General features: G+C 40.3%; 3 protein-coding genes across 8 annotated transcripts; 1 reads left to right on the top strand and 2 right to left on the bottom strand.

The window, feature by feature from the left end:
* Positions 1-49: 49 nt before the first annotated feature.
* LOC116932710 (multiple C2 and transmembrane domain-containing protein) lies at positions 50-8,594 on the bottom strand. 2 transcript variants are annotated; one of them, XM_032940539.2, is made up of 19 exons: positions 8,306-8,594; positions 5,342-5,727; positions 5,065-5,231; positions 4,747-4,978; positions 3,293-3,440; positions 3,071-3,213; positions 2,928-3,007; positions 2,735-2,861; positions 2,516-2,658; positions 2,275-2,448; positions 2,013-2,208; positions 1,744-1,940; positions 1,458-1,671; positions 1,240-1,385; positions 984-1,113; positions 816-911; positions 642-748; positions 375-582; positions 50-313 (listed from the first exon to the last, which is right to left on the bottom strand). In XM_032940539.2, exons 1-19 carry the CDS (start codon positions 8,310-8,312, stop codon positions 233-235), a joined length of 2,982 nt encoding a protein of 993 aa, XP_032796430.1. In that variant the 5' UTR covers positions 8,313-8,594; the 3' UTR covers positions 50-232. The 2 variants fall into 2 exon arrangements, with proteins under 2 accessions (XP_032796430.1, XP_032796431.1); XM_032940540.2 differs by having other exon boundaries at positions 2,750-2,861.
* LOC116932711 (solute carrier organic anion transporter family member 74D) lies at positions 3,400-15,131 on the top strand. 5 transcript variants are annotated; one of them, XM_032940544.2, is made up of 14 exons: positions 3,400-3,540; positions 3,608-3,682; positions 3,759-3,813; positions 12,605-12,825; positions 12,924-13,007; positions 13,075-13,170; positions 13,270-13,524; positions 13,603-13,767; positions 13,845-13,937; positions 14,011-14,119; positions 14,240-14,407; positions 14,479-14,616; positions 14,683-14,862; positions 14,917-15,131. In XM_032940544.2, exons 4-14 carry the CDS (start codon positions 12,612-12,614, stop codon positions 15,026-15,028), a joined length of 1,614 nt encoding a protein of 537 aa, XP_032796435.2. In that variant the 5' UTR covers positions 3,400-3,540; positions 3,608-3,682; positions 3,759-3,813; positions 12,605-12,611; the 3' UTR covers positions 15,029-15,131. The 5 variants fall into 5 exon arrangements, with proteins under 5 accessions (XP_032796435.2, XP_045036217.1, XP_032796433.2 ...); XM_032940542.2 differs by lacking the exons at positions 3,400-3,540; positions 3,608-3,682; positions 3,759-3,813 and adding exons at positions 11,451-12,029; positions 12,127-12,241; XM_045180282.1 differs by lacking the exons at positions 3,400-3,540; positions 3,608-3,682 and having other exon boundaries at positions 3,746-3,813.
* On the bottom strand, positions 15,035-15,791 carry LOC116932713 (single-stranded DNA-binding protein, mitochondrial). The gene is made up of 3 exons (XM_032940549.2): positions 15,544-15,791; positions 15,360-15,479; positions 15,035-15,297 (listed from the first exon to the last, which is right to left on the bottom strand). The coding sequence occupies exons 1-3, from the start codon at positions 15,716-15,718 to the stop codon at positions 15,092-15,094; spliced, it is 501 nt and encodes a 166-aa protein (XP_032796440.1). The 5' UTR covers positions 15,719-15,791; the 3' UTR covers positions 15,035-15,091.
* Positions 15,792-16,195: the final 404 nt, after the last annotated feature.

Raw genomic sequence — 16,195 nt, 5'->3', positions numbered from 1 at the left:
TCATAATTTCACCGGATTAGACGCAACGCGCTTATTGAAAACGAGATGATTAAATTGGAAACTTTGAGAATTTATTCCGTTTTAAGGCCACTTATAGACTGAATTAAACAGGAAAAAAAAAAAGACATTTATAAATAACTAACTGGTTAAAAAACGTGAAAATGAACGATTGAATGGACAGAAAAATTGGAACGTCGAAATCGAAAGAGGAAAACACCGAGCAGAGTAAAACCTATTTTTTCTTTGTGACTTTGCGGTTTGTTTTATCACTATTATCCGCAGGCAGATCCAACCGCAATTCACGATAGTCCGCCTACGTTGTAAAACCAAATGAGATAAGAAAATCGATACAATTGAAGTAAGTAAACGTATACCAATTGCTCGTCATCTGGAACTCTACTAAGGAAATCGAGAGCTTCGTTGTTGGGAATGCTGTGTGGTCGAAAAAGTTTACGCGTAAACTTGTTGACACCCCAGCACAGAATGAGATATCTTAACGGAACGGCATAAAGTAAAACACATGATGCTATCAACAAAAGTATAGCCAAGTAGGAGAGAAATGGAACGCTGAAATTGAAGGTGCTATAAAAAAAAAGAATGAATTAGTTTTTGGATTTCTACAGGATATTTCATTGACATACTTTTTGACGCTTTCAAATAGCGAAGCTAGGTAGCCAATTGAATTCTGGACGGTTAAAGTTGCTTCCTGGATAGATTGCAGTTTTTCTTTGAGGCTTTTCCTTTCCTCCTGAAACAACCACACATTTTTCTTCTAGCATCCCTCTTCTAAGAAAAATTAGGTAACTAACAAATACCTTATTCTTCTCGTCGACATCATCATCGTCTTCTTCACCTGAAGGGTAATCGCTCTCATGGTATTCGCTAAGGTAGGCATGGGTAAACGATCGGATCTAGACACAGTGTTTGGGCAAAAAGGGCATTGATTTTGATTGTGCTCAAATGTTCACGAGTAGAAAACGTACCAAAAAATTGCGAAGGAAAAAGAGAAGCAACATTAAAGGGATAACGTATGGCTCGAAATGCCACGTAACGACTAGAAAGACAGCAAATCCAACGCAACTGCGCGTGCAAGATTCCCATTCCCAGATGCTCCTGTAAAATAAAGAAATTTACAGCTGCTGCATGGGAAATGTGTTGACTGAAACAGACAATAAGTACAGCCAAAATTCAATTTCCTGTTTGCAGTTAAGAGTAAAAAAATACTGGGAATGAACGGACTCGATATATTTGCCGATTTCGATGATATCCATGACGATGGCCTTGACTCGTATCACGTTACGGACGAAGGTATGGCGGTTGAACTTAAGTTCTGGCTCAATGTACTTTTTTTCTTTGGGTTGCAATGTTTGAATAGTTGCTCGAATCTATTGAACCAATCAGGAAATTGGTGACTGTTACTTTTGACTACGTCAATAATATTATTCATCGAGATGTACTTCATTCCAGACGACGTTGAGTTCCAGTAAAATTTGCGGATTGCTGCCCTTGGCCCTGGCCCGTAACTTACGTTCTTTAAGGGCGTACCACCTCTTTTGACCGTTAGCTACGCGTAATAAAGGTATCACAACAGCACCCAGGAATTCAAATCTATGATCTCTGTCCTCGTCGTACACAGTGACTTGCAAAACAGAATTGATGTCCTTTACGTTACTGAAATCATTTGCAATGCCCATATTAGTCAAATCCAAACACTCTATAAAACAGAAACAATCAACTACTTACAAAGTGAATATTTTGTTCCACGAAGGGTTTAAAGTTTTGTACTCTGTTTGTGTCTGCAACCTTGAATTGACTAGCTGGAGCACACAAAACGGATCGGATTTGCCACCTATATCGGCGGATGCTAATCCAGTTGCGCGGAAGACTTTCACGCTCAGATGTCCCACGTCTCTCAGATTGTGAAGTGTTTTCCATAGACCCTGTCAGATGACGTTGCAACATTGAATATGTAATCACGGTAAAAAATAGGTCAGTTTGGAAAGATTATTTACATAGCGTTTTTGTATAATCTCCGCTTCTTTAGAATGTTCAGCAAGTTGATGCGTCGACAAATCGGATATAGTCTCCGAGGCAGTGGTGCCACTGATGGTGATCAAAAGTGACAGGATTCCGGAGCCTCCGTGCTGGAATTCACAGTTCAGTGAATGCGTTCGTTCTCCTTCTATGCTTCCCAAATCGAGGACGGCCCTGAAAGATTAAACGTATGACAGCGCAATCTATATAGCGAAACATTCAATCATGCAATTGACGTACCTAGCAATCGATTCATCTCTTCCAAGGGAACCTTTCCATTCTTTTTCGTGCAGATTTATTTCGAGGAAATGAGACTGATCTTCGTACAGATGGAAATCAAATTGTTCGAGCCAAGTGACGCTCGTGTTGGAATTCCGCGTCACTGATTTCGTCTTGTATTTTTCGTTTGCTAACCTATTGGAGATGTAAAACAATTGATTAAGGCGAACGTTGGGAATACTATACCGAAGCCCAAACTGACCGCAAACGGAGGTAAGGTTTGCATAATGGTTCACCCTCTTTATCAGTCAAATGTCGTCCTTCTATGATGAGTATGTTAACGATAGATGACCAGATTTGCACTTTTAGTTTCTTAGCTTGATCACCAATCTTGGAAGGACATCTCTATTACGTAAAAAGAAAATGGACGAACGTTAACGTTAATCAGTTTTGTTGACTATAACGTGCACTGACTGAAAACCTGCGAACAAAATACCTGATCGCCATCGTCTTCTGTCATTTTTGGATAAAGACCTATGGACAAATCAATGATGCCCTGACGGCCGTCCATGTCATCCGCGAAGAGATCCAAAGAGTATAAATTCACTCTGTTCAGTAAGTAAATAGCATCAGTTAGCGCATAGATGCATTCATTAAGAGGACGATCAATTTACTTGTTTAGTTCGAGCTGGTTTAAGTCGAAAGTAGCTGCTCCCAGAAAATCATCTTGCAAACCCCAATCGTAATCAAAGACCTTTGGCAATCAAGGTAAAACGACAATCGTGATTTTTGAGTTTCAATTCATTGATTTAATTACCCGGATATGCAACGGAGTATTTAAGTCATCTACATGGGCATAGAAATCCTCTTCCCAAATGGGATTTAAATCGCGATAAACAGTTTTAGAACGATGAATGACTTTGTTGCCCAGCTTGAATTTCACATAGGGATCACTCGTACCTACATTTCGATAATGCATTTTGTTTTTTTTTTGTTTTCTTATCGTTCAATTTTAGAGATTTACACAACATTTGCTTACCACACGAATCCTTGGCTGCCAAATCGCGTCCCTGCTTGAGAACAACATGAAGACGGAAAGGACCCAACGGCTGGATCGATCCGGATTGCTGCAACGACAGTAGCGGTGGTAAAGACGATACGGACATGGCAGGCATTGGTGACCCCACCTTGAAAACGGAGAAATTGGTTATCTATTTTCTTTGTTGAACGAATGAAAACACTCGTGGCAAAAGACATCATGCCCAACCAACTTACAAAAACACATGTGTAAGCAAGATAGGAATAAGAAAAAAATTAAAAAGAATAACAAAAGTGTTTTTCTTTGAATTACTAGGAAATGGTTGTGCTCGTACTGCTGCTGCTGATCCACAGAGGTTTTGCTACGCTTTTAGTGCGTCCTCAATTACAGGTGAAGCTTACAAATTTGACTCTCAAATTCCCCAGCAGCTCGACAAGTTTCTAACTCAATGCTTTACTAAATTCAGATCTTCCTCCTCGTTGTTAATGCCAGAAACGTGCAACACGAACTTCCGTCAAGTAGTAAGTCAAAGCTAAACACTATTCTTTGAATGTCGTTAGTAATACGTGGATGTTAGAGTAGCAAGAGAAACGTGACTTAAAAGATTACAGCTTGTAAACACATCGTCGCATAAAGGCATGCAGGCGATTAACTCAAAACCGCAGAATAGTTAAATGGTGTTCTCTTTTTCCGCTTGTACAAACCCGGCTTACCAAATGAGTTTCTGATTGTTGCGGCTAGAATATCCCTTTTGAACAAGTGGAGCGCAAAATCCCTTACTCGTTACTGCCATTCTGATTGTCCAGCTTGAAGATGAAAGAGATCCTTGTTTCTCACATGTGTGGAGGGTGCCACGATTCTTTTTAAGCCCCAACTCAGTCTGCTCCATCCCGTTGCCAAATGTTTCCCCCCCCCCTTACTTCTCAAACACAGTTGCGCTAATAACCGATGGCCGGGAAATCTGGCAAACTGGGACACTGCAAGCCCCACCCTGACGACCACTTTTAATTGGGACAAAATTCGCGATCACGAGCGGGAAAAACAAATCATTTTGAATTGCAATCATTTGCTGGGGAACCTTTAGACTATCATCTGATTTACGTCATGTTGCGCTTTCGTGCTAACCCAACTATTGAAAGAATGGTGAAAAACGTTGCATTATTTAGACGGGCAATGGATCCCCAGGCGGTTTGAGAACATCAAGTTCACGTTTAGGGTGCAATAACGAATTCGCCACCTGAAGCGATACCTGCAATCCGATTTCAAAGATAATGGAAACCCTTACACACGTGATCAATCGAAAATTATGTAACGTGGACAATTTCAGTACACGTGTACTCGAATTTGAAGGAAAGCTCCGAATCGTTAGCGAGAAACCGCACAATCAAGATTGCATAACTACGTTGGAAAATATTTTCTAAAAATAAAAAAAATAAAAAACAGGAAACACTTACGATATGTTTTGAATCGGGATTGTCCAACGATGAGTGTGGCGTGAAAGGGCGTTTGGAACAAATGGTGACTTTCTTAGGCATAGTCAATCTGGGCAAAACTGATGACGCGGCAGCCGCTGCAGCCACTGATAAACCGGCAGAGGCCCATAATTGCGGATGATTATCGTTTGATTCTTGTTGGCTGATGACAGCTGTCGTTGTGTTACGCTCATCCTCACATTGATCAGGTTCCCTATGCAAGTGTTTTCAGTGAATTGGTTGGAAGAATAGACATTTTTTTAAAGATTAATGTCAGACGAAAAGGGCAATTTCGCTTACGGAATAGTAGACGAAAGAACATTGGGTTGATCGACACACGAGGTTAGCGAGGACTGAAACGCCGGTTTATCGCCTAGACTATCGGTTAGTTCTTCTCCAGCCACCGCAGGACAAATTGATTGAACGACTGGTTGCTTACCGCGACCACTTCGATCGGAAAACTTGAACTAATCGATGGCAAACAATCGGGAGTAATTCAGTTGGGGGGGAAACAAACAACAAAAAATTGGGTCAAAGCAAGACACATACTAAAATGGTATAGCAGAACGTGACTTACCTTGAGGAGGCTGAGGAAACCGAACGATTTGTGACGGTTGGTGCTGGACAACGCATTGCCGGTTGGTAGCCGGGAATCACTTCCGTCTTCATCCTCGTGATGCTTGTTGGTTGACTTTCGTTTCCTCATGAGGGGTGGTGTCAGGAAGGCTCGTATGGGTGACGATTTGCGAGCGCTCGATTGCTGGCCAACTGACTTGAGTGTGCTGACTGAAGGTGACAACGAACTGGACAGATCGCCGTGCAGAGCTGCCTTTTCCGATGGCAACGTCGCTTCGAAATTAGAAGCTGATTTGCTAGCGGCATTTTCGTCGAAATCAATCAAAGTCAATTCAAGGGCTGATAGTGATTGGCTTAGGCGTTGACGACGGTGACACGCTTCCGGCTCTGGAAGAGGTATACCGTGTAAGTTATACATTACTAACACCAAGCGTTAAAATGCTTGTTAATCAACTGGTTTACGAAAATACTTTCTTTTTAAAAAAATACTAAATGCAAATAAAGAGATGAAAATAAGAACCACAGAAGCCATTTCTTACGTCATCACTACAGTCTGCCGCTGGCTATTTAATTACACGTTGTCACGTTGGGTTGTTCCGCTTGCCCTTGATTTCCCCCCTTTCTTCTTAGTCAGAATTAAATGTGAGGCGGGAGTTTCATGTAAAGACGAGGGAAAGAGATAGGCGTTCACGTGAATCAGTGTGACGTTGATGATCAAATCAATAGTTTTAAACCGAGTAGTTGACTAAAGCTCAATGCGTGATGGTAAAAGTCACAAAGGACCTATCCATCTTGCAATCGCGTGTTTCATCGTTTCCTTTGGCCTTAACAATCGGAGAAAAACGATGCAGTGACGTGTGATTGAGAGCGTTAATCGTCTTTGGCCCGATCATTCTAGATATTCTTGGCTATACGTATACATGAAATGTATATATTTCTTTTTATTGAGTTTCGTCTTTCTTTTCACTATCGCTTGTAACTATTCTTATTTTTTTTCCCCTTTTCAAACGACAATTTCTTGACCTTCTTTTAATCCCGTTTCCGACAAAACTGGCGCATACGCATTCCCGATCGCTGTCGCCGATAACGTCGCCTTCACATCGAAACAAGAACAGAATTTAGGAAACACGTACAAGGCAAAATATTACAGCCATTTACGGTCATTCATCATCGTCGGTTAGGCGACCATATTTTAGTATCGCCAACGGACGACATCTTGAAATCCATTACAAGACAGAACGACAACAATGACCGCTGTCTGATTCCGTGTGTCAACCCTTTTAGTTATGTCCTGCGACGATTCTTTCTGCTTCACATGAGGAAGAAAAAAAAAGATGAAAACACAAAACAAAGCAGGAAATACAAAGAACAATGGCCAACGCGATCGATGTACTTGAGGTTTTATTGATCGGCGAGGGTGGAAGCAAAGCAGGCAAAGAAACGGAGCCGGAGAAACGAAAATCATTTGCCCGTTTCAAACTTGGGGAATCATCAAACCGATTGAATACTAATAGGAAAATCATAACCTTGGGGGAGGAAGAATTGGTTGGTAACATGACAACATCTAGCAGCCTAGGGGCGACAGACAGAAATTCCCCGTTCGTACACCATCAGTGATGGATAACATAAGGCGCGCAAGCGCATTTCAGAAATAGGAAAAATTCGTAGACCTCACTAATGGGCGTGCTTTTTACCACAAACTTTACTGAGACGAGGACGCACCAATAGGGCACTATCGTTGATGAAGTTGCTACCGAATTTTCTAATAGCCTCCGCGTTCTCGGGACTGTCAAGAACAACCGTTTTCGGTGAAGTTGAAGGGCCTTCCGGCATCATTTCACAACGGCCATTGGAGGCGCTTGAATGTGATCAAATGAATATGACAGGATTCGAAATTTTGTGTATTGATAGCGGGAACCAAAAAACCGGTTTACACGAGCATATGTTCGTTCAACGTCTCTATTGTTGTGGCGATTGAACATTACGTGAACTGTGATATTGCAACCGCATTAGGCTGCATAAAGCAGTGTTTTTTAACTGTATAGGTGTAACAAACTCACACGAAAACTGCGCCGATAAACCGATCGAATTATGTGCAACGGGAAAAAGATCTCCGATGATCCTTGAAAGTGATAGGCCAACCATCCAGCGCTCGGGGCCAATTTTTTGCTTTAAAAACAACTATGTCTCTTGTAACGTACTACGAGTTGCTTATTTGGCAATTCAATAATACTTGGCAACATGAACAAGTCTGGGTTTTCGGGGGAGTGGGCGGAAAGTATGCTGTCCATCCGCATGTAAAGATGTCGCCTATACACCGAAATGCAATTGAAGAAAGTTCTCGGCTAGGCAGCGTTTTGCTATAAAATTCCTTACATTATCGTTGTGTGTGTGTGTGTGTAAATACGCTGGTGTGCATACGCTTCATGCATATTTTCATACATACAACAGCACTGAATTGTTTGATTGAATAGTATATACGTCTCGTTTCAGTTCACGGCTTTAAAAATGTGTCGTCGTTTGCTTGGATACGGTTCCCAAAGAAACGGAGAAATATTTAATATCGCTCTATTAATACAGTGAAATTTAGTTAAATAAGTCAAACGACTGATTAAGCGGTACAGCGCTATGATTAACAAAAGGGTAGTGCGGAGGGTAAGGATAAAATGATAGATAAAATAACTTCATCGTTGCCTGTATATGGCCGACTGGATATGTTTTATCGATCGACGGACGTTTTTGACGACTGAACTATACCGCGATGAGTTTTTGTCTCTCTTTGCGTCATCGTGTAACTGGTGCCATCGTACGTGACGTATTTTTCGTGAAAACTTACAATCGTTCAGGTTTCTGATTAGTTATTTCCTGTCCTCTTAAAATATGAATGTCTACTGAAATTTTAAAAAGCGAACTGTTGAACAATAAAGAACAGGCGAACCCAAGAGAGAACTGAATTTGAACCTACCTCCCATGATGAAATCATGAACGATATTGTGTGGCTGTCAAATCCTGATTTTGGTTAGTTTCGACACTTGTCCAAGCTGAACATCGAGGAAGTCGAAACAAGTAGAACACTTAAGCCAAAATGCTTACAGACACAAAAGAGCCAGCTAACCGGTGGGATTAAACTAAGAAATGCATTGGTTAAATAACGACACGTACAGCCAAGAATAGACGATTTCTTAATAGAAATTTAACGCGATATGCACTGCGCGTACGGGGGCACGTCTGACCGCAGTCGACGCGGACTATCGACTGGCATTTTTACACCGTGCAAGCCAAAGAATAAGGAACACAGTACAAACACGTCTGTCGGTTTCTTTTTGGGTTTCTCAATTTTGTTTTTCTTCTTCGTGCGGCTTTGTGTAGACGCGGCAATACTGAACGTTACTTCCTACTCAACTACATTGTGTGTGTTCGTCTCTCTCATTAGTAGTTTCATCCGCCGCTCCTTGACTTTACAGCAGGGATGTCAACGTTACTCCCAATCAACATTCGCTCGTACTTCTATAGAGCATGTGCCTTCATTCAGTTTACAGACTGAAGAGCTCTTGAATTTTTTGAATCTCGTCCATGCTGGTGAAAAGAAAGGAAAGTTCAAGTTTTCTTCTCGTTCAAATTGAGTACAAGAAATCTGTGCTTGGGGACCTTGCTCTTAAAACTCATTCCTTTTAATCAGCACCAATGCTTTGCCGCTGTTCTCGGTCCGTCTGGTTCTATAGGTCAGTGGCCTATCCTTACACAGTCGATCTGCCTTTGCGAATCTCGGAGCAATAAAAGCCAAACGCATAGAACTGTAATTCTTGGGCCAACTGGGCGAAATCGATAATCAATACAGCAGCAGGAAAAAAGAAAAGAGGATCATAGGTGATGACACGTTTACGAGTCGGGAATGATTTATCAAATATCTCTGTCAATGTTTTTGCAACACTGTTACATTATCATATGGGTTTCAATCAAACTTGATATGATCACATCGTTTACCGTACGCACGGGGATCTCTTTGTGATATCTAGCCCTATAGCTTGTTATGATACAAATTTAACATCTTGTACACTGCATTTTTGCAGAACACGTTAATGCATTTTTTTGTTTTCAAGGCGTCACAAATCTAATGACAATTGTTTTATATGACTTCCAATTCAGTGCTAAAACCTTATAGCAACTGCTATCGTTCAAAGCTATGATATATGACTTGCGCGTTTGTATTGTTTGCAAAAAATAGGAGATAACAGCAAAGCTTTGCGACAACAATAAATTAGGATACTTGTGCCTCACTATACAAAATACGTGGAACAAGATGTATTCCGTTTTTCCTTTGAGCACCGAATTTGCTGGATCAATGTAGTGCAGCCACCGCCTGTTTTATTGATTAATCAAACGCACTTGTACACGATACCATGGTACTATAGCTTACAACAATATGGTACAATTTACAAACTTTTAGCAGAGGGCACAAAAGCATCTAGAATTAATCTAGAAGTGCATTGTTACACCAAAACTCCTCGAATGCAAATCCACATTTTTTTTTTCCAGTTATGGCTGTATTCGGATTTTTCATGTTTAAGTAAAATCGAGAAGCAAAAAAACTAAATTTGCATTTGATAGCGGGCCAGGGCGTAGCCACATTCTTTCCTTTCTAAAACAATAAAGGTATAGGATGTACTAAATTTCAAATTCAAACAGCAATCAAGATCTGTCGCATTTGAGCCATTAATCCAGCATTGTATACGAGACAACTCAATTAACCCCCTACACTGCGTATTCGTTTGCGTGGGCGTATGCGTGGGCTTCGCAACTTTGTAACAATATGGCTACGTGAATATGACAGATATCACGCGACCATGCCAATTTTGTCGAGTGAGAACGAAAAGCCTTACTTGTTTAATGAGCTACGCTTCTTCCCCTCCCCGGGAATAAAACGTTAGCACATATAGCTTGTTGTGGTAGAATATTTTTGTCGGGTGCTAGGTGAAGTTCCGTTGACATAACAGCGGGCTGGAGATTAAGGATTATACCGGGAACTTTACACACGAAAAGCAGTTTTCTTTTACAGTTGGCCTGCGGGACATAGACATCGTTCAAATGCTCCCATGCGGGACCAATCTCTATACGTGAGAAGCCTTCCTTCATGTCTTTGAAATTAACCTTTCCATCGCCGTTCCCTCCCACAAGGCGTTTTGTTTTGCTGCTAGATGGTCTAACGCACTTCCCTATTTGCATAGAGCCATCGAATTAATGGGATTGAGATTCATTTTTTTTTTCAGCAGCCCAGTGCTACATATAGCGTTTTAAAAGTCTATAACTATCGTTCGGAGTCGAGGAATTTAACTGCTAAATCGATCTAATCTGACAAAAAGATCGGTATTCAAAGTATAAACTTAATTCTTCATGCATGAGTTCCGTTTTATAAATCCTTAAATATATGTCCCCACGGTCGAACGGGACGAAGTAAGTAGCTACCTCCGCGGAAACCCGACGACTACTGCCCTTTTTATTTTATCGAAAATCGAAATTTTTACGATTGGCCTACGTGCACGGCGAATCGAGAATGCGCTCACTAATTCAGAAGGATCGAATTGTATTATTTCTGGATAAAGTGGCTCCTGCCTAAGCTCAAAGGAGTCCCCGTGTTACGGATCCCAAATCCCTTACTTGCACTTACCTTCGTTTTTCCTTGTCGCTTCTTGGACTACACTGGCAAATTTTTTCCATTATACTTTTATAGTTTCCCTATCATTCTGCTTCACAGCCTTTCTTTTATAAACTTATAGCTAATTAAACTATCTAGCGCAAAAGATTAATCTGTTGCTACAAGTATTCTGCCACATTTTTCTCCTGAATTTTGATTCACGTCTGCTCGTCTAGAATGAAGCCAAACGCGGAAGTGTTTGTTAAAGGTTCTTGTTGACGTATTAAAAACTTGCATTGGATGCTTATGTTTTCTTTTCCCCGTTCTCAGCCGTTGGAAAACTTGACGTATAACCGTAGGGCGTGTTACTTCGGTGTTTATTATTAAACCTCCGCTGGTGGCTGAAAGATGACGCTAGTAAAGAGAGAGTTGGAGAAGAATTTTTTTTGTATAGAAATCGTACGTTGACCGGAATCTAGTTCCATTTATGAACTAGCACGTTCACCTCAGTCTTTGTTTACTCACGAAGCAAGCATCACGTGACAGAACAAGCTGGTCTATATACAACTTTGACCAGTTCGAGTGTCTGTGTTTCTCGTATCGTACTTACGTCATTTCGAGTGCATTTCTCTAATAGTTGTTTTGCTGCATTCAGTCAAAGACCCATGTTTAGGACTTCAGTTTTCTGAGCTTCAATTGTGTTTCTCTCTTTTCGATTTTTCACCAGTGCTTGTTGTTGACGTTAACGAACGGTGTATATTCTCCAAAAATTCTGAGAAAATTGAAATGCAAGACGGGCAACATGACCTTTCGTCTGCCTCACTGGCACGATTGTACCAGGAAAAGAATAGTAATCTTGAAGGTAACAAGTGTGGATTATGTAATTTTTACCCGACATGGTTGCAAAGATTTGCCAACCCTCGCTCCTTCCTTGTCTGCTTCTGCATCAAGAATGTTCTCCAAGGCATGATTTTTACGTACATCATTGGAATAGAGACTTCAATTGAAAGACATTTTCAGTTCGACGGGAAAACGATAGGAATGTTACTGACCCTCGGTAATTATAAACGACGAGTGAAAAAAGTTGCCACATAAATTATCCATTACGCTCTTGACCTGCAACAATATTTATTGCGATATAAAAACATTTCCAGGAGAGGTAGGCCCTGTAATTACGGCTGTTTGGATAAGCCATTTAGGATCGAGAGGTAACAAGCCGTTATGGATGGGAATAGGCATGCTGTTGATTGCTGTTTCCCTTTTTTTCTGGTATTTTTTTTTTTTTTTTTTGTTTATGTTATGAAATAGTAATATGTACAGTGTTTTTTTTAGCTAATGCCTGTCTTTAATAACTGCCAACTACGGGCGAGTGCCATTTTTAGTTTGCGTTAAACATTTCGTATTCCCCTATGCACTTGTATTATGCTCATCCATCCAGAAAACTGAACTATATAACCTAGACATAGCGCAACTGAGCCAGTTTACATCCTCAATCCCCTTAAATGCAATCAAAATCTTCTTCGTAGTACGTGAAGCATTACAAGAAAGTTGTATAGCTATAACACATCGAGTATTTCTGTATAGTAAATCTTATATTATGATTCAGTAATGTAAGTTTGCTTTCTTTTACAGCTTTACGATGTATTTACTGTTTCCGCCGCCGCAATCGTTCATTAGCAGTGAAATTAACAGACACCTGGATGCACCTGGAATAAGCCAAAGAACAGAAACATTTTGCAGGAGCAACGTGACGACGCAAAATTCAACCGCGTTTGATGACACGCTCTGCACTATAAACCCTGTCAATCGTCGATGGGCTTTTGCTGCCTGGGTTTTTGTTTATTCTCTCATGGGTAATACGATCGTCCTATAGCAACTAAATTTTGTTTGTAACAAAATAACGTTTGGTACAAACCGAAAAAAAACAACGACATTCAACCGCGGTCTTTAGGTATAGGAGCAACGACTATCTACGTCATCGGTGCACCTTATTTGGATGACAGCATACCTAACAATGATTCTCCATTTTATTTTGGTACTATTGATTTTGACTTGAAGACATCTGACAATTTAAAACGACAGTTTTCTTGTCATTTGTTTAGCCATCACCATTGCAGTGCGAATCATAGGACCCGTTCTTGGCTATTTACTTAGTTCGTTCTGTTTGACATTTTATGTCGACATGGGAAAGCGCCCAGGTAGCAATTCAACAAGTCTCTTCATGCTTTTATTTACGCCTTTGTTTTTGCGACGAAAAGCCGTTAATCTAAGCCTTTCGTTTACATTTTCCCCGCCAGATTGGAAGTCTGACGATCCGCGATGGATTGGAGCTTGGTGGCTTGGCGCATTGATTCTTGCAATTGTTATAGCGCTGTTTGCCTTGATCCTGGCATCTTTCCCTCGAATCATGAAAAGAAAGGATAATGACATCGCAGAAAATGTGTCTAGTTACGGTGTAGGGGACATGACCACTTCCAGTACTGCAACGCTAGAACTAAGTGAACATCAGAATCCGAACACGAACTCCGATACAAACAAAAATCGATTAGCAGGTACGAGCATATATCTATCCTGCTGAGAAACAGTTAATAGTGCATCCAATGCTTTCATCCAAATTTGATTTCGTGTAGAGTTCAAAGAAGCACTTCGTCGTCTACTTCGCAATCCGGTTCTTCTTTGTTCATGTGGTAGCAGCATCTTCACCATTCTTGGACTTGCTGGCTACTTTGTTTGGCTACCCAAATACTTTGAGCATGAATTCCGCCTTAGCAAGTCAAACGCAGCAATGTATTCAGGTACAAGAGATTGATCAAATTATCGCACACGGTATCAGTTTCAAACAAATACTACAATCCTGACCCTTTTTGTCCAGGTCTGTCGGGGAACGTTACCATGATTTTCGGGGTGCTTTTAAGTGGTTATCTAATGAAAAAGTACCATCCAAGTTCGGGTCAAGTTGCTGCAAGTAAATTACATTATTTTAATCTATGATATATCATTAAAACATATCGTATATTTTACCTTTATGCACACAACAGTTGTGGCGGTTTCAAAATACGTCTATGCCTTTGGATTATTGCTAATCATGCTGTTGTCTGACTGTAATTTTATGTCTGACCTACCAGGATCGTTGCAGATGAACGGCAGGTACGTTACAGCAATACAACTATTTTTGTGCTTCACTAGACTAATGCCATACAGTATGTTCGTCATGTTAACCAATAAAATGAAAGATTTTACCACAAATCTTCCTTTTTGCAATTTCAGTTTAAAATTGGATATAGAATGCAACGAGGGTTGCAATTGCGGTACTGTTCAGTTTTTGCCAATATGCTTCCGAGGGACTTCTCATCAGCAAACTTACTTTTCACCATGTCATGCGGGCTGCAGAGAAGCACCCTCTCTTAATGGAAGCGTGGACTACAGTTCCTGCATGTGCGTTTCTTAAAAGAAATCAACTTAGAATAAAACACAAAACATATTATATCATCTTCTTATGAAAATAGGTGTGACTCCCTATCACTAGCAACTCCAGGATATTGCATGGAGACCTGTTCTAATCTATACATTTATATGGTGCTACTTGCAGTTATTAAACTTGTAGTCTCTGTAGGCGCAGTAGGCAACCTAATAATAGATCTCAGGTATCCTACGGCATACTGTTTACCTAAACAGCTTAATTAATGGTAGAAATTTGTATGTTTACTCAGATGCGTTGAAGAAAGGGATAAGGCTCTGGCTTTAGGATTTTTGGCTACTATGTCCGGACTGTTAGGATTTCTGCCCAACCCTATCATCTACGGAAGTCTAATAGATTCGTCGTGTTTAGCGTGGGAAGCGTCATGTGGAGAGAAGGGTAGCTGCTGGGTTTACAATACCGAAGAATTCAGGTACTGCGGCTATAAAACTTTTGACTGCTATTTAATCATATTACCTGTTTTCAGGTACAAGCTTCATGGGCTCACATCTGCTTGCTTAATGATAGCTGGTGCATTTGAAGTTCTGACTTACTTTAAAGTCAAAGGCCTTTCACTGTTTAATAATAAAAATTTTTAATCCTAATTCTTAATTAACATATCTGTATTTTTCCAGCATTTTTCTTTGTACATGTTTCCATTATTAACCATTTTTGAAAAAAATTACATCATCTGCAACTATTGAAGATGTATGTCTTAATTGTCCCTCAGGCTCTTTGATTTCACCATAGATGATCCTTCCTTGGACAAGTACCCTTTGTCCTTTAGTTGTATATTTAAAAGTTGATTCCCTGAGGTAAGGTTTAAAAACACAAATCCTGTGCCATTCAGTCTTTTGGGTGATATCTCCTTCAGAAAAATCAAAATTATTAACAAAAATAATAGCTTTAATAAAAATTTTTGTGACAGACCGTTCGCATAGCTATAATTTGAGTTTGTGGCCAACGAAAATGTAACTACTGGATGATCTGGAGAGCCACGTTTCACAGGATTTGAACCAACCCTACCCAATAGGGTCACTGAGTTAATAGCTGCATAGAAAAAATAAGTTTAAAAGTCTGGCATTTAAAATTGGCGAAAACGTTGAAAACTAACTTTTCTCAACACTGACACCCATTGGTGCATTTTCGTCTTCAGCTTGATTAGTAGTGTTCGTCGAAGGTCTCCATTCGTCATCAACTTGCTTTCGACATGACAGGAAAATTTGTCGGGTGGGAGCAAGTTTAGCAACTCTTGAAACAAACCCAGTACACGTTTTCAAAGTGAACATTTCTCCGATCTAAAGGACAATTATACACGACCACACGTGCTGAAATACTTTTTTTTCAGTCTGCAAAGAATTGTTATGAATCCAATACGGCGTTGTCGGAAAACCTTGAAGGAACAATTAAACAAAATACATCTTGTATTTTTCTTCTTGTTCCTTTAGTTGTGTTTCAAATTAAAATAATTATCATGAATCTAAAAATATAACATTTTCGATGAGTGAAATTTGAATATAACTTAACAAGTTAACATTTTTCTTGTGTCCAGAAGACCAGAAAGAACTCCAGATGGATAGGTAGGGCTCGGCCCCGATTACCTGAAACCCAAAAAACCGCACCCACCTACCCGAAAAATGGCCAATCGGTTGCGACCCGGGTAGGTAGTTTTCAAGCGGTTTGGTTCGGTTCAAAATACCCATTGAAACCGATAGACCCAGTGCCATCTTGAAAAAATGGTGGATGCGTGGTGCCAAATTACAAAA

This window comes from Daphnia magna, linkage group LG10 (genome assembly GCF_020631705.1).
Source record: "Daphnia magna isolate NIES linkage group LG10, ASM2063170v1.1, whole genome shotgun sequence".
NCBI classification, from domain to species: Eukaryota; Metazoa; Arthropoda; class Branchiopoda; order Diplostraca; family Daphniidae; genus Daphnia; species Daphnia magna.
This window is presented reverse-complemented; position numbering and strand designations above follow the sequence as displayed.

Coding starts and splice junctions, on each gene's coding strand:
- LOC116932713 (XM_032940549.2), bottom strand. CDS start 15,718: ATGTTCACTTTGAAAACGTGTACTGGGTTTGTTTCAAGAGTTGCTAAA. Junction 15,480..15,543: donor GGGTGTCAGTGTTGAGAAAA/GTTAGTTTTCAA, acceptor TTTTCTATGCAG/CTATTAACTCAGTGACCCTA. Junction 15,298..15,359: donor AAATTATAGCTATGCGAACG/GTCTGTCACAAA, acceptor ATTTTTCTGAAG/GAGATATCACCCAAAAGACT.
- LOC116932711 (XM_032940542.2), top strand. CDS start 11,759: ATGCAAGACGGGCAACATGACCTTTCGTCTGCCTCACTGGCACGATTG. Junction 13,525..13,602: donor AAACAAAAATCGATTAGCAG/GTACGAGCATAT, acceptor GATTTCGTGTAG/AGTTCAAAGAAGCACTTCGT. Junction 13,938..14,010: donor TTCGGGTCAAGTTGCTGCAA/GTAAATTACATT, acceptor TGCACACAACAG/TTGTGGCGGTTTCAAAATAC.
- LOC116932710 (XM_032940539.2), bottom strand. Junction 5,232..5,341: donor GTTTCCTCAGCCTCCTCAAG/GTAAGTCACGTT, acceptor GCCATCGATTAG/TTCAAGTTTTCCGATCGAAG. Junction 912..983: donor TTTTCCTTCGCAATTTTTTG/GTACGTTTTCTA, acceptor CACTGTGTCTAG/ATCCGATCGTTTACCCATGC.